Genomic DNA, 15561 nt, shown 5'->3' on the forward strand with positions numbered 1-15561 from the left:
TAATTTATAAATTATATATTTTTTAATATTTTATTATTTTAATAATTTTTTAAAAATAAACATTTATAATTCATTTTTTATTTTGAAGCATAATTCTTTTTTTTCATAATTCAATTAAAAATCCAGTACAATCCAGTGAACATGACTGAATAACAACCAAACAAATGGATTGTAAAAACATTGGGGTTGATTGAGGGGGTGGGACAATAGGGAGGCCCGCACAAGCGAGTTCTGCAAAGTAAGCAGCGTCAACGCTCGGCCAGCCTATAACCCCTCCACAAATTCATGCGCACAATCATGTGTCGGCGCGGCGAGCGGCTCCCACCTCTCGCTTTGTTTTCCTTACTCATTAGTTTAAGGCAATTAGTTTCGGTGTAGCAATAGATTATTTATAGTTCCTCACTTGGAGAAGGGTTGTCGTTTTTCCGATGTGGGACTACATGAAGAGATTTCACCTTAGCATCAACCACGCCGCTTTCAACGCAGGCAGCAAAGTCCCCACAGCTCTCCGCGGGTATAATCCTACCAGGGATTTTAGTGCTCGTGGCTGGAGGTAACATGATACAAATTGCTCAATATAAACAGAGTGAAGGAGCGATATAAACTGACGCAATGAATGCATTGTTTAATATAAAACAGATTACAGTCTTATGATTCCAACGAAGAAAACAAACCTTACGACAAGTATTGCATTGCATTTTACAACAATAAAGCATGCATGCAAGCAAACAATCGAACCTTGTAATCAATGATTTACAGACAGATATCATATACGCAGTGCCTTGAAAAATCGGCATCGTATGTCCATAAAATAATCAAGCAAATTTCAAGACCGGCATCGTATGTCCATAAAAATAATCAAGCAAATTTCAAGACCTTCGAGACAACAATGGCTCCAAGTGCGGCTTTGTATGCTTGGGAGCAGAGGTTTTATTATCACCTGACTCTAACTCTGCTATTGATAAATCCTCTTCCCTCTGCTTCGACAACCTTTTAAAGATTCTTGGTTTCTCCTCAGCAGAAGGATCTGGTTTCTTAGGAGATTGGGTTGAGCTCTGAACATGCTGAAGGCAAACTTGAACAGCATCATGCACTCTCACAAAGTACCGCTCCTTACCAAGAAGCTCTACAATACCAGCTTTTGTTAAGGTCAGCAGAACATCTCGGTTCGGATTGGAAATACAGATCTGCAAAAGAGCCCGCAAAAAGCAGAGATTATACCGTGTCTCTATATAAAATGAACAACATGTACTTGATCTCGACTTCCACAAAAACAGACACTCAACCTGAATGTCCCGTGATTTGTACTCCTGGTGCAAGTCTTTCAATGCTTGAACAGCACTGGAGTCTATGTATGTAATAGCTACAAAATTAGAAACATTTGGGATATAGGTAAGAGGATTGTTTAATGAATCTTATTTTTCAGCTTCAATAGCATACTTGAAAAATCAGAATGAAAAAAGTTATGGCTTTAATGATGACGCCATACCAAAATCACTGAGCCCAGTGGCTAAAACACAAAATATTTCATAAGAAAAAAAATCTGAATCAGCATAAAAACACGTATATGGAAAACTGAAAGACATGAAAAACAAAGCAAACAGTTTTGGTGGCTGAAAGTGACTTTTGCAATTATAAAAGCATAAGAGCACGATGATTGCTATGGAATACATAATACATGTTCTGTCTTGACCCAGTAACCCGTGTAGGATGAGTAAGACTTACGTGACATCTCTAAAATCACAAAATAAATCTTTTCAACTTCTGGTCCACGTCTGGAAGATTTGTCAGCATCAACCTCGTATTCCCGTAACCTGACAAAGTAAATCCCACTAACCTAAACTCCAAAGAACTTGTAATCCCGATTCCCGGGTTAAATTAATTTAGAGGAACACAAAATTTCACCTGTCCTTTATGAAACTTATATTAGCAAAATAGATGGGTGCATCAATGCGAACAATTACAATTCCATTGTAAGTATATGCTTCTGGATACTGTTCAATATTTCTGTAGACAGTGGTGCCAGGAAGACGTCCCAAGACAGCTGCAGTGGACACCAAATTAAAATTATTAAATGCATGCTTAAACTACAAACGTATCTACAATAATTCAGCACCAATGTAATATGATTTTCAACAAAAAAGTGCACCAGTCTGAAGCTTGCAACCTCCAGTTCCCAGACCACCCAGAAATTTGACCATTTATCAGGATAAAAAGGGCTACTAGGGAAATTTGATCTTTTAGAAGTTCAAACGGGAAAAGAAATCAAATAGAGCCATAATGAAGATCCAGATAATGTCATTGCCATAGTTGATATGATGAAGCAAATGACAAAGCTCATAATAATGATTATGCAAAGAGCAGATAATACAGATCTACTGGGATTTAGAGAACAATTAAACCTAATCTTAACACGCATAAATACTATGATGTAACAAGTCCCACTTACCAATGTGTGGATTTGCAGATTCGTGGATGACAAAAGCAAGTGATGCACCAACCTGCAGTTTCAAAACCAATTCAGAGTAAGTAATGCATGCACAATATATACAACCAGTGGCATGGTAAAGGATTATCAACCAAATTGTCTCAGAGATATGTCAAACTGGGGACCTAAAAGGACTTTGCAAGATTATGTCAAACTATTGCACTTGAACGAAAAAGAGGTTGATAGATTCAGCATCTTATAAATAAGCTGGGAAGGCAGCTGACAAGAAGCGTTCGCAGATTTCAGATAACCAGTGCATAAATCTCATATTTTACTGTCCAAATCATCATGTCTAACATTACTTCTTTAAAAACTCACCCCAACAAGGACACCAATCTCAATCCCAAGGAACAATGTTGTAGCACTGGTAATGATCCAAAGAACAAAATCTTTCTTATCCACATGCCATAAGAAGATAGCCTCATCATAATCCACCTGAAATGATAGACATCCAAGGAAATAAATAAATAAATATAAATAGTATTTAAGCCACAATCCAAACAAGGTGGTAACGGGTACAATTCATTTTCCAATACCAACACAGGTACAAATGAGCACCAACTACCAAACTCAACTTAGTAGGATTTGTGCTCTAATATTATTCATTTGATTATCTCTACTCTTGCCATCACATATGATCATGCTTGGAGAGCCAATACAAACTGATGTTTTAAAATGGTATGGAAGTTTCAGTCTATTGGAGCTTCATATCAATATGCTTGAATGCTCTGTCCCACAGCATGTAGCTTCATAAACAAAAAGGTACAAAAATGATTTTGAGCCATAAATACTTTAAAAACATGAAATTATAGTAGAACTTCATGGCTCATTTTTTTCTTTGTTCTTTTTGTTTTTTTTTTTTTTTTTTGAGAAATAAGCATCTTAACCTTTTAAACAATGTAACTTGAAAAATACAATAACAATCTCCAAAACTTCAACTTCGCATGTGATGCAAAATCTAAAAGTGAACATTCGGACAGTTATGTCATAGAAATGAAAGATCGCTAACAGAGATAGTAGATAGTCATATAAAACCCATATATTATATATTCCAAGTAAGACTCCTGCTTGCCACAGAGAAGCCAAATGTAGGGGGGAACTTGTTCTTTAAATTAGAAATTCAGCTTATGTACACATTGGTGATGTAATCCATAGACAAATGTAAAACATCAATGGTGGTGGTCGTGTGCTACATTGTTTTATGGCTAATATAGATTGTGTTCTTCATTTAAAGTTGACCTCTGGGCGGCAGCCTTGGGTCTTCAACTGGCTTGGCCGTGTGGTTTCAAGAAAGTTATTTTGGAAATGGATTGTAAGGTTCTAGTTGATGCTACAAATGAGGTCTCTTCATCATGCTACTAATGAGGTCTCTTCCTCATTCATTCAAGATCCATTATTCAAAGAGGTTATGAGTTTTCTCAGGCGTGATTGGGAGATTTATACGAGTCATACTTATAAGGAAGGTAATCAGTGTGTGAATTGGTTGGCCAATCAAGCTCTTTCTATGGATTGGAACTCACTATTTTGATTCCTTGCCAGTTGGAATATCTAATCTACTGTATCAAGATATTATTGGGGTAGCTATTCCCCGTCTAGTCTGTATATAGATTCTTGTTACTCTGGGCGTTTAGCCCTTTTACTACCAAGAAAAAAAGACAAACTTAGAACGCATAGATGTTAAACAGAATTTGTAGTCGATCCCTCAGCTTGTGATTTTATCACACTTACCAGGCCCATCACAGCAGATATTACTATTGCAGCTAGAGCACACTGCAAAGAGTAGAAACCACAAAATCCTCAATTAGCTTCCAAATTGAAATAAAAGAATATTTAGGCTCCTCGACCAACACAATGATAACGACAATGATACGGTAGACAAGGGAAAAAAGCATTGAAAAGTGATTTGCTTGGTACTATCACATTTCTCAAACACTTTAACTTTCTAGGACAAGAATTGCATTATATATTACAGCCTCTTTCTCTACAGTTTTCACAGCCTTTTTATTGCAAAACAAATGTAACAGCAGGGACTTAGAAACAAACCTGTGGTATGTATTCAAACAACGGAGTCAAGAATAAAAGAGAACAGCACATAATTATTCCAGCTACAACTCCAGATAAGCCGGTTTTAGCCCCACTTTCATTATTTACAGCTGACCTAGAAAACGAGCCTGCATATAGAAAAGGAAGCTCTTATTTTATTGAATGACATTCCAATACAAACTCCAGGAATAAACAGATAACGAAGGACAAAAACAGGTTATCTAAGTCAAATCCATGGTTAAACTTGGAGCTTTTAACACCTCCCAGAAATCCCACCTGTTGAAGGGTATGCTGAAAATAATGAGCCCATTATATTGGCCAAACCAAGACCGAACAACTGTTGAAAGAGAAACAAAGTTAGAAATTCATTTTGTTACACTAGAGTCTAGACCATAAATAGAGAACCAGTCAATAAGTTTCAATTAGGCCTCTTATTTATTTGCACAACCAAAAAGGAAATCAAATAGCATAAATAAAAGTTAGAAGCAGGGGTGATCATCCTATATTGATGGAGAATGGAGGCATCTAGTATGCTACATTCATCATCAAAAAACAAAATGCTTATCGACGCCTTCCATTTCTATTTCTAAAACATACCTCTTGACTTGAATCCAGCTCATACCCATTCTTTGCTGCCAATGCTTTAGCAATCCCAACAGATTCCTAAATTTCAAAGATTAATTTGAATGGATGCAGAACAACTCAAATTTAAAAAGCAGTATTGCAAGCAGATGATCCTCAAAACCTCTCTTACCAATATGGCTACTCCGGTAATAAGCATTGCTGTTGGAATTAAAGACTTTGCATACTCGAATTTTTTTGGAAAAGAGAAGCTTGGGAGTCCCTGGGGTATCTCTCCTACCTAAAACAACACCATACTTTTAATCTCTGTCAATTCTGGGATGATTTGTTTGAAATGGAAATATGGCATTCACCAAACAAGGAAACAGTTGAGAGAAAACATTTATAAATAAAACATGTTACCATGAAAGTTTATTTGGAATCCAAAGTTTCATTCGCCAAGATCAATAACAGTGTCAACTCTGTGACAGGACAGGAATGGCCTAGTGAAGCAGGAAAACCAACTTCACTGGTTTTGCATTCCTCTACCTCATGTTACATCCTCCCTAAAATCAAAATCTAATATTACATGCAGAATTCGGTCCTTGGTTATTCAAAGAGAGGAGAGGTTGGACATATTGATTGTTCTCTCAGTTAAATTCTTATGACAATGAAAATTCAGTGACGCTGTGAAGGCAAGTACCCTAAAACTAGAACGATTATTCTAGGTTGGAGCAATGAAACAAATATTAAGCCAGTAAATGGCATATTGGCACTTCCAAAAATAACAGGGTTTCAATGTAGGCCATGGAAATGAAACACAGAATTTCTCCGATACTTGGGCTTAGGAGAGTCCAATAAAAGCATAGATCAAATTGGCCTTGTAGCCAAGATTGGTAGAAAGCAAATGCCTCATAGCAACCAGCTGTAGCACATTCAAATCAACTAGATTCCAGACACATAAGGACAGTTCAGTAAGATGTTACAATAAAACTAGAGTTCCAAGGCAAAAGCTGAGATGTTTCTTTTTCTAAATTTTGTTATTGTAATGAAATCCAGGTAAAAAATCACATAAAACATAAAAAACTAACTGTCTCTCACAATGCAAAATGTGAGTCTCCAAACCACAAAATGTTCATCAAGTTGGTGTAGAGATTGAGGTTTTAAGATGAGTGGGGAAAAAAAACAAAAACAGAACAGAATAAACAAGCACTACTTAGAAAAGAGCATAGACATTAGAAAGGGATCAGCATTCAAATTACCTCATCTCATCAGGGAGATAGAGGATCGATAAATCTATTCTTATATATGAAATTAATAGTTTAACGATGCATTCACTTTATATGTCATTCTCACCAAAGAAATCGAGGATGGATGAAACATTTTCACAAAAAGTGTACCCAAAACAACTGCTGTAAGTGGACCTGCTGCCCGTAGGAACCTGAACTGCTTCCTTGATTTTCCCTAAAAATAAAAATTCAATGTCATAAACGAGATCCAGGAACAGACACTTCTTACCAGTTACCACTAAAATCTTAAGTGATTTCATACCAAATGTTTCATGACCAAAAGTATTGCAAGAATGCAAGATCCCATCACAAAAGGAGGCCAAGAGAACTACAAAAGGAAAACATCACCTGTTGTTAAAGAAAGAATTAATGAGTGGTAGTAAATAACAGAAAACATTGAACAGGAAGATAAGATCACAACTAGTTGATTCACAAATCACATTAAATAGAAGGACTAAAAATAAATGATAAAGGGGAAATTCAGGGTGCATAAACTCAAGTTTTTAAAAATATTATACCATTAGGTTCTAGTTATCAGCCATCAAACAATCATAAAACCAGTGGTTGAAGATTGGTAGCAGCAAATTCATATATATATATATATATATATATGGTAGTTGCCAGAAACACGGGGCAAGATCAGGATCATGGTACTACCATATGACTACATGCAAAAAATATATATATAAATGGTAGTTGCCAGAAACACAGGCCAAGATCAGGATCATGGTACTACCATATGACTACATGCAAAAAATTACCACCATCCACTTCACACAATTTAATCATTGGGCCAGAACACCTTTGTCGATAAGCCCTTTGTGACCCTAAAATATGTAAAAACTATTCTCTTAATTTAACAAGCCACAAATAAGAGATTGCAACAAATTATCTCTCAACTTGAATAACCCATACCTTATGTGCTCCAGATATTATGCTTTTAATCAACGGCACAATCTTGCTACTTCGTACAATATCATACCCCAAGAAATACTTTGCTTGGGACAGTGCAATAACAATGGCTGAAGCACTAGTGAAGCCAGAAATCACGGAGTGGCTGATGAAGCGGATAAGCCATCCAAGCCTACAGCAAAGAGGAAAACACGCATTAATCACTATCATCATGCTATAAGCCAATGAAATCGTAAACAACTTTAGTGCAGGAGATCTGCACATAGCTTAATGAATTCAGAATGCGAAAGAATTTATAACTAATACATTGAAAGTAGTACCTCAAAAGTGCCATTATGCATTCCAATATTCCAACCATAAATGCTAATAATATCGCAAGTTCTGTGTATAACTCATCAGATGAATTGACAATTCCACCCAATACATTAGAGACTAGCAGAGAAACCAATGCCACCGGTCCAATTGCAAGTTGCCGAGATGACCCAAATATAGCATACACAAATATCGGTATAAAACCAGTGTCTACCTTGCAAAACCAACACAACCATTCTAGAGTTTAAAAAAAAGGTGGGGGGGAATATATGATGGTATGGTGAAGTGAGGTGAGAGCAGAAAACCAATACCTAGAAGTCATCATGTATATGTAAAATAATCGAACTGTGATATCAGTTCAAAAGATAATAGATTCTGTCATGATTAGATCATCTTTCATCTGTGTAAGGTGCTAACGGTATCTAAATATTATCAAACTGAATTATAAATTATTTATTTTATCATATTTTTGTGCATTAAAATTCTGCCACAGAATTTTTCTTGGCATGCACTGCAAGAACTATGCTATTACAGGGAATTTCCGAATCCGAACATTCATGACCATGTTTTCAACAAAAACCTTATCAAAAGAAGTAAGATTATATAGCAGTTTTGATCTTATGGTAACTTATATAGCAGTTTTGATCTTATGGTAACTTACATAATCCATAAATTGGGTGCAGTCCTGCCAATTTTGCATAAGACATTGCCTGTTCATTACAACAAAAAATAAATGAATGAATGAATAATCCAACCAGTCTACATAAATCTTAAATAATACACAATGCTAGCAGCAACATTATATTACGTTTAATATGCTAAAATCTGACTCAGAGGGAAAGAGCAAAATCACAGAAGGCTGTGTTTGGTTGCAGACATATCGAAATTCCACACTCAACACGTCATTTCCAAGCAACCAAACACGACCTAACTAAAACAAGAAAATAATATCATAATCCTTGAAAAATTCTCTCAATCTAAACAGCATCTCCAGTAAACCAAATCCAGTGAATCCAATCAATCTCAGTTGAGTAATTGCCTCCGCAACAACCATGACTAATCAAACAAGGCAGAGACATGCACTACGTGAACCGTTGACAACTGTAAGACTCTGTTTGGTTACCGAGAAAGCACACGAAAATTACAGGAAAAAAAAGAAAGAAAGAAAGATTGACAAGTTACTTAAACTCAGCAACTGATTGAATAGAAAAGAAAGCAAAATCAAAATTAGCTGAGTTCAAGTCCGACAACTTAGAGAAACTGAAAACAGCTGTAGAGTCGTCGACTTTTTTCTTTTCTGTCATTTTCCTTAGAGCAAAACACTTTAAGAAATTCAGCGGCTTTTATTAGCTAACTAACAAAGGAGGATTGTAGATTCTTTCTGTAAAGAGAAGGAGTGGAAGTACCTGGGGAACGAGCATGACACCGACGGTGAGACCGGCCATGAGATCAGGCTGGAAATACTCGCGCCATTTATAAGTTCTAATCCAACGGCAACAAGGGAGAAACGTGTCGATCCACTGAACCAGGGTGATTCGTTTGACTTTTGCTGTCCATCTCGAGAACAGGGCCCCGGGCAGGGGATTCAAGGACGAAGACGTCGTCGTGTTTGGATGTTGAAGAGGAATGATTTTGACGGGTCGGGTCGGCATGGAGGGTCCGAGTGATGAAGAGGAAGAGTAGGATACAGAGATTGTGGGGAGATCCCGAGAGCCTGAAGAGGCGAAGGTTCTCTCCATGCGCACCGGTGGTGCGTCGGATTTGAAGAAAAAAAAAAAAAAAAACGACAGTAGGCACGCAGGTCCCTCTTGCCCAAGCTTGTGATGCGGAAGGCAAGTTGTTTCTCTATCGTGGCTCCACAGAGACCACAACGGAAATCACGTGTAGCAGTAGATTATCAAAATTCCAGATTAAAAATTCATTCCAATATTTTAGATTCTACAGCGTCGACGAGTTGTGTAAAACCAAAAATAAATCAAAAGGATTTTGTTTCAGCGCGTTGAAAACTTGGATAACTGTTTGGATTATTGTTGAAACTAAAACAGAAAAAATCAAACAGGAAAATATGAGTGCAGCTTTTTAAATGAAAGTATGATTAATGATGAAAGCTGTCATGTTAACTAATGATTGGGGTTAAATGTGGGAATCTAATTGTCAAAATTCGGGGGAAGATTTGATATTTTTGGCTGGAAGGTTGGTTATTGGCTGGAAGGTTGGTTAATGGCTGCGAAATTTGGCGGGCCTGTTGGAATTTTTGTATGTTTTTGCTGTGGGTTTAATTTTTGTGTTAAGATCATTTGTCGGGTTTGTTTGAAAACGCAATATAAATTATATCACTCAAAATTTAAAAAAAAAAAATTATGTTTTTTTATATGTTAATATTAAAAATTATTTTAATATATTTTTAAACAAAAAATACTTTAAACCATTACTCTATCATAATTTTAAATAAAACAGCTTCTAAATTTTTTTAAAAAAATTAAATTAATTTTTTTATGTTTTTATATTATTTTAATATGTTAATATTAAAATTAATTTTTAAAAAATAAAAAAATATATATTATTTAAATATATTTCTTAATAAAATACATTTTAAATTATCATCATTATCACACTCTACAGTATCAATCAAACATTTAACAAACACAGACATCATCAATTGAACTTGATCTAATCCTAGGAAGGGGTGATGTAGATTTGATATTTTCCAAGTTACTGTTTGCCGTCTAAATGGAAACAGATGAAGGAAAACAGCTCTGGTAATTTGTGGTCAGGAATCAAGATGGCTCTGACCGTGTATTTCTATAATTGGCAATAAAGTAATGGTGGTAATAAAGAAAATGAGCTGGCCCGCAAACAGAGGGAGATGCATGGAGTGTACAAGGACGTGATAGGAAGAAGGTTCAAAGAGTATAGCGCGTGACGAACCAGATTCGTAGACGCAATCATATTCTGTTTAGGTACCCTAGAGATATCCAAAAGCCACGTCATTTCTCAATGACCCTAATCGCCGCCGCCGCCGCCGCCGCCACTCGATCAGATCTGCGGTCAGCACCCAACGCTGCTAGCATAGTTACTGCCCCCTACCACTACCTCGTCACATCAAACTCTTTTTTTGCCACCATCATTCTGCTCAAGTGTTTTTTTTTTCTTACAGTGTCAATTTCTGTTTTTTAAATTGTTTTTTATTAAAAAATATTAAATTTATATTTTTTAATATAATAATATTAAAAATAAAAATAAACTAAAAAAATATTTTTTAAAAACCACATACGTTATAATACCAAATTTAGGGCCATGCATCGTCGATTTGGGTTCGTACAGGCTTGATAGGGGGAGAACAAAAACTCGAGTAAAATAAATTTGGGACCACAACACAGAGTCCCGGTGTCTACACCAACTTCCTCAAGCCTCAGCCGTTGATATAAATGGGACCACAGATCCATGGCACACTGAAAACTGGCAGTGTTTGTTTTTTACGTGCAATCATGTTTTTAAAGATTTTATTTTAAAAAAATTGATATGATGATATTATATATATATATATATATATATATAATATTTTAAAAAAACATACTCTACAATAATTTCTACCACTAATGCAGACGTAAAGATAATTCAAACACTGACGCCGACATGAAGATAGGACGCGGGCTATATTTTAGCCACCTTTGCTTACGCGGCAACGGTACCTTGTCAGACGAAAGAAAGATTATCGACGAAGAGTAATACAAATCAAATCTGCAAGTAGCCCATCATATCATCAAATGGACAATTTAGACAGCGACAAATAAAGAATATAATTATCGACCCATTTTTAGCTTCATAAAGTAATAAAGGGATTGACAGGACGATAATCACAGCCTCTTGTCAAGGATTCAAGTAGCTCTGCCAGATTGGGTTGATAAGGCTTTATGGAATTCACTGAGATATTTTTTCCAAGAGAACCTCATTTTTCATATATAGGTCTAGAAACAGGTCCTTCCTTCCAATAATGGCCAGTCCAGAAAAAAATTTTATCCTGAATTATAATATAAATACATAAAAATTATTTTTTAAAATCAATCATTAATTCAGATATATTAATTTATCTAGTTAACAATAAAATTTCAATTCAAATTCATAACAGAAAATATAAAAAAAATAAAATTTAAAATAAATATAAATTATACCATTAAAGTTACATCCTTCAATGACTACAGAGCACCAGACCCTTGACAGGAGGCCGACTGGCTATATCATTACAAATCTTTCATTCTCAAACAGGGAATCCGGCAGTAAACTGCAGTACTAGACTTGTCTATTGTCTCCCGTCTAAGTTCTTCAAAGTTTCCCAATTGGAAAAACATTTGTGTCAAACTGCTAATGGGATATACTAAAAACATCTTGCATACAACTCTGTCAGCAATTACTTTCTCCATTAGTCTTAGCTTTGAATGGATACATGCACGGTGGATCATGTTGGAAGATGAAGCAAAATACAGACCAAAGCAAGGCAATGAAGAGATTATATTCATCTACAACCATATATGACTACGAGTGCGACCGTGCATGCTCAGGTTTGTGGGTGTATTCATAGTCAAGATGAACAAAGGCACGCTCAATCTCTGGCAGTAGCTCGAGCTTCTCTTGCAAAGATTCCCCAATGTCGTGAGCCTCCTGCAAGGGCATGCTCGAAGGCAGGACAATGTCAACCTCAACAAAATAGTGAGACCCAAAGGTGTAAGCCCTAACTGTATCAATGTGTCTAATGGCCTTGTGATGGTTCCAGCAAAGGTATGTTAGTTTTTGTAGATAATCTGGTGTAGCTGATTTTCCAACAAGAGAATTCACATTCTCCAACACGGTCATTGACCACGTGCGAATGGTGTACAAGGCCAGCTGCACCAATATCAAACACATTTTTTTAGCAAGCGCAGATGCAGCAAGTAAAAGCAGAGGTTTTCATTAAGCTTATTTGATTCCCTAAGACAAGGCTAGCAAATGAAAGATTCAAATCTGCATCTATGAGTTCAAAATCTCGACGTGGTCAATTTCACCTTATGGAGAAGCATAAACATGACATTTTGCGTGCCCTATTGCTTAAGAGGTCCCAAAAGGGGTGGATTAATATAAACAGAAGAAAGCAGGATAGTTGCACTCATCTATAATCTTGTCCTCATTTGTAACAGTTTAGCCTCTCAAGAGTCCAACAGATAGCTATATGTAAGTGATAGATTCAAGACTCAGTTTGCAATGCAAGCACCAGAAAGACTGTAGATGGATTTAACCATTCTAGATAACTACCATGTAAACTACTAGTGCTGAATTCAAATAGAATAGAGCTACCCTGGTGCCAAAGAAGAGCAGAGAGAAGTAAGAACAGGAAGGGGAGGGAGGGAGTGCAATCACTTACAACTATAGCACCAACAGGATCCATCCAGGCCTCCAAGTAATTAGCAAGAAGCGCCGCAACAAGGCCAATGGTATTTGTAATAACATCAAAAAAATGATCCTGGGCATAAGCTTTGACAATCTCATCAGTAAAGGAGCGACAATAAATCATCAGCACAAGTTTCACCAAGGTCACTGATAGCATAATGCCCACAATCCAGCGCTCTTGCTCCTTGGTCAGATCAAAGTCACTCTCCTGGAAGAGCATTACAAGAAATGTGAGATGTGGTCACACATCATCCTTTCAAGTACACCTAATAGTCCCTGCCGTCTCAAGAAATAATAAGGTGCTTGTTGATTGAAAACATTGAAAATTGTGAGTTTCCAAAAATGAAATCCACTTACATCAGACAGCAATGCGCGCACTGATTCCAATATAATCTGCAATCCTAAAGTTGCCATGACAGAGGCAAAAACAAGAATCCCCTGCATATGATTCACAAGTTTAGGAAATCTATTATTTCATTAGACAGACTTCCATATTCATAAGCAGAAAGGAGAAATACGCCCACTGTTATTCAGGCATATGGCAATAATGAAAAAGAAAAGGAAGAAAAAAATTAGCATTGAAACAGCATCAAGATCATGATGAAGTTTATTGCATTCGTACTGGAAAATTTGATCGGAAATTGAAAGCATAATTGATAGAGGACTGACCAAAGGCTGCATGCGTTTCTTTCCAATGGGATACTGATAAGGGTTTGGTGTTTGCATAGAGAATGCAGTGAACCATAGGATAAAGCCAGACAAAAGATCAAGAAGAGAGTCCAAAGTGGACGCAATGATGGCTAATGAACCACTTCTGATGGATGCATAAGCCTTAGCTACAAAAAGAACCATATTTGCAAAATTTGATATTCTAATTGCAAAGGTCTCACTTCTAGCCAAAATTTCCTTCTCTTCCTGCAACAACAGCAACCGCAAAAATTTCAGCTTAAACCATCAGTCATGCACTAAACAAAGGGAGTGAAGCCACACAAACCTTTGACATTCCAGGAATAAATCCACGCTCTGCCAAAGCATCCATTTCATTAAAGCCCTCGAGCATTTCCACCTGCTGCTGATAGTACTCAGCTATGTCATCTTCAGGACCTAAGGCCATCAAGCAAAATGGTCGAGACATGACTCATATACCATTATCCATAGCAATAATTTTTCCTTACATGAAAGGTACTAACATTAGCTGCAAAGAGACGACTATACAAGCCAAGTCATGAAAGGATGGGCTTCGCCAAAACTTTTGAATCATAGACTCTAGTTCATGACATTATCAAAACTAACCTGCGACTGAAACCCCTGCCAATAAATCATGATTAGTTCTTCATTAATTCAATCCACCATATCTAATCATTTTTTTAATCAATTATAGTGTTATACATCCTATAAATGGAAAAGGAATATCGTCATATGCACGTATAAAAAAAAAAATTAAAAAAAAACACATACCAACCCCAATTCGTTTTTTTTTTTTTTTTTTTCAAACTCCGATTATACACGCCCACACACTTGAAAGGATGAGAGATAAACATGTTAGCTAAAGATTTGGCAATATCAAATCTAACTCATCTACATTAGTGCTTAAAGACTTTAAGCTGTTGTCATATTTTCCCATTAAAACCTCATGCTTAAACACTTTAAGTCACGTATATAAATCCTACCAGTCAAACACCAACCCATCGGATTTTGTCTTTCATACCAACCTCTGCTGTAATTTACACAACTAGAGCCAAACACTCACGGTACCATCTTAACAACCCAGAAACATTCAAAAAAGGATCAAACACATTTTTTTGTGACCCGGGAAAAAAACCCAGATACGCCAAACTTGAAAAAGATCAGTACTTTGACACCGAACAAGGAAAAAACAAAAAGAAAATCTGACCGAATATTGCCATTTAAGACCAGAAAAGAAGTAAAACACTTTCAAAGAGATTAAAAAAAACAAGCATGACAGTTTATTGTTACTTTAATAACACTAATTACTACAGAAAAAATAATTTTTTTTTTAAATACCTAAAACTCCATAACAATCATGAATTCCGGGAGGCCGCTTTTTCTCTTTGCGTTCGGGTGATAACTGGTACCCGTCGAAGTTTAACTGCCACGACCCGTCACCTTTGTCGTTTGGAGACAGCAGTGAAAGCTCCTCCTCGTTCTCGTTGTTCACTGGTTCCACCATTTTCGGGTTGATTTTCTGTCGAAGGTGATTTGTAGCCTGGGTGGTGTCTGTGTTCTTCACAAGTGGGTTGTATTTAGCAAGTATTAAATTAAAGAACTCTAAAAGGCGTGGGAAAGCACTGTAGCTTCCCCACGCCTTTTAATTATACTTATATATAATAGCTTACTCACGCCTTTTAATTATACTTATATATAATAATTATTATTATATATAATTATTATTATTCTAATAATAATTATAATTATATTATCATATTATAATTAAGTAATATACTAAAATGCGTAGCTTTTTTACTATAGCTAAAGCCTTTTTTTTTTTTTTTTACAGTTTTTCTTCTGTGGCAT

At 36.2% G+C, this 15561-nt stretch overlaps 2 protein-coding genes and 1 non-coding gene across 6 annotated transcripts; all 3 read right to left on the minus strand.

Annotated features, from left to right (window-relative positions):
• Positions 1–206: 206 nt before the first annotated feature.
• On the minus strand, positions 207–9788 carry LOC118052214 (sulfate transporter 4.1, chloroplastic). Of its 2 annotated transcripts, XM_073410993.1 has the most exons (18): positions 9012–9788; positions 8267–8315; positions 7614–7815; positions 7297–7465; positions 6644–6709; positions 6449–6556; positions 5286–5393; positions 5129–5194; positions 4808–4868; positions 4532–4659; positions 4217–4258; positions 2807–2923; positions 2450–2501; positions 1906–2044; positions 1726–1814; positions 1287–1363; positions 834–1187; positions 207–791 (listed from the first exon to the last, which is right to left on the minus strand). In XM_073410993.1, the coding sequence occupies exons 1-17, from the start codon at positions 9342–9344 to the stop codon at positions 870–872; spliced, it is 2124 nt and encodes a 707-aa protein (XP_073267094.1). In that variant the 5' UTR covers positions 9345–9788; the 3' UTR covers positions 207–791; positions 834–869. The 2 variants fall into 2 exon arrangements, with proteins under 2 accessions (XP_073267094.1, XP_073267093.1); XM_073410992.1 differs by having other exon boundaries at positions 207–1187.
• LOC118052471 (U12 minor spliceosomal RNA) lies at positions 208–363 on the minus strand. Its single transcript, XR_004688195.1, has one exon. It is a non-coding gene; the product is annotated as a U12 minor spliceosomal RNA (small nuclear RNA).
• Positions 9789–11740: 1952 nt separating the features above from the next.
• On the minus strand, positions 11741–15353 carry LOC118052204 (metal tolerance protein 11). Of its 3 annotated transcripts, XM_035063067.2 has the most exons (7): positions 15052–15353; positions 14320–14334; positions 14021–14130; positions 13696–13941; positions 13384–13464; positions 13001–13234; positions 11741–12486 (listed from the first exon to the last, which is right to left on the minus strand). In XM_035063067.2, exons 1-7 carry the CDS (start codon positions 15215–15217, stop codon positions 12139–12141), a joined length of 1200 nt encoding a protein of 399 aa, XP_034918958.1. In that variant the 5' UTR covers positions 15218–15353; the 3' UTR covers positions 11741–12138. The 3 variants fall into 3 exon arrangements, with proteins under 3 accessions (XP_034918958.1, XP_034918959.1, XP_073266803.1); XM_035063068.2 differs by lacking the exon at positions 14320–14334 and having other exon boundaries at positions 15052–15351; XM_073410702.1 differs by lacking the exons at positions 14320–14334; positions 15052–15353 and adding an exon at positions 14217–14315.
• Positions 15354–15561: the final 208 nt, after the last annotated feature.

The sequence above is a fragment of the Populus alba genome, chromosome 8, assembly GCF_005239225.2.
Source record: "Populus alba chromosome 8, ASM523922v2, whole genome shotgun sequence".
Classification (NCBI taxonomy): domain Eukaryota; kingdom Viridiplantae; phylum Streptophyta; class Magnoliopsida; order Malpighiales; family Salicaceae; genus Populus; species Populus alba.

What these genes read in the sequence shown, in the direction of transcription:
- LOC118052214 (XM_073410993.1), bottom strand. Translation starts at nt 9,344, where the DNA reads ATGGAGAGAACCTTCGCCTCTTCAGGCTCTCGGGATCTCCCCACAATC. An exon ending in TTACCGGAGTAGCCATATTG is followed by an intron (nt 5,195 to 5,285) that starts GTAAGAGAGGTT and finishes TTTGAAATTTAG; the next exon opens with GAATCTGTTGGGATTGCTAA. An exon ending in ATCTGCAAATCCACACATTG is followed by an intron (nt 2,045 to 2,449) that starts GTAAGTGGGACT and finishes TGTCCACTGCAG; the next exon opens with CTGTCTTGGGACGTCTTCCT.
- LOC118052204 (XM_035063067.2), bottom strand. Translation starts at nt 15,217, where the DNA reads ATGGTGGAACCAGTGAACAACGAGAACGAGGAGGAGCTTTCACTGCTG. An exon ending in TTATTCCTGGAATGTCAAAG is followed by an intron (nt 13,942 to 14,020) that starts GTTTGTGTGGCT and finishes CTGTTGTTGCAG; the next exon opens with GAAGAGAAGGAAATTTTGGC. An exon ending in ATCCTGTTGGTGCTATAGTT is followed by an intron (nt 12,487 to 13,000) that starts GTAAGTGATTGC and finishes ATATTGGTGCAG; the next exon opens with CTGGCCTTGTACACCATTCG.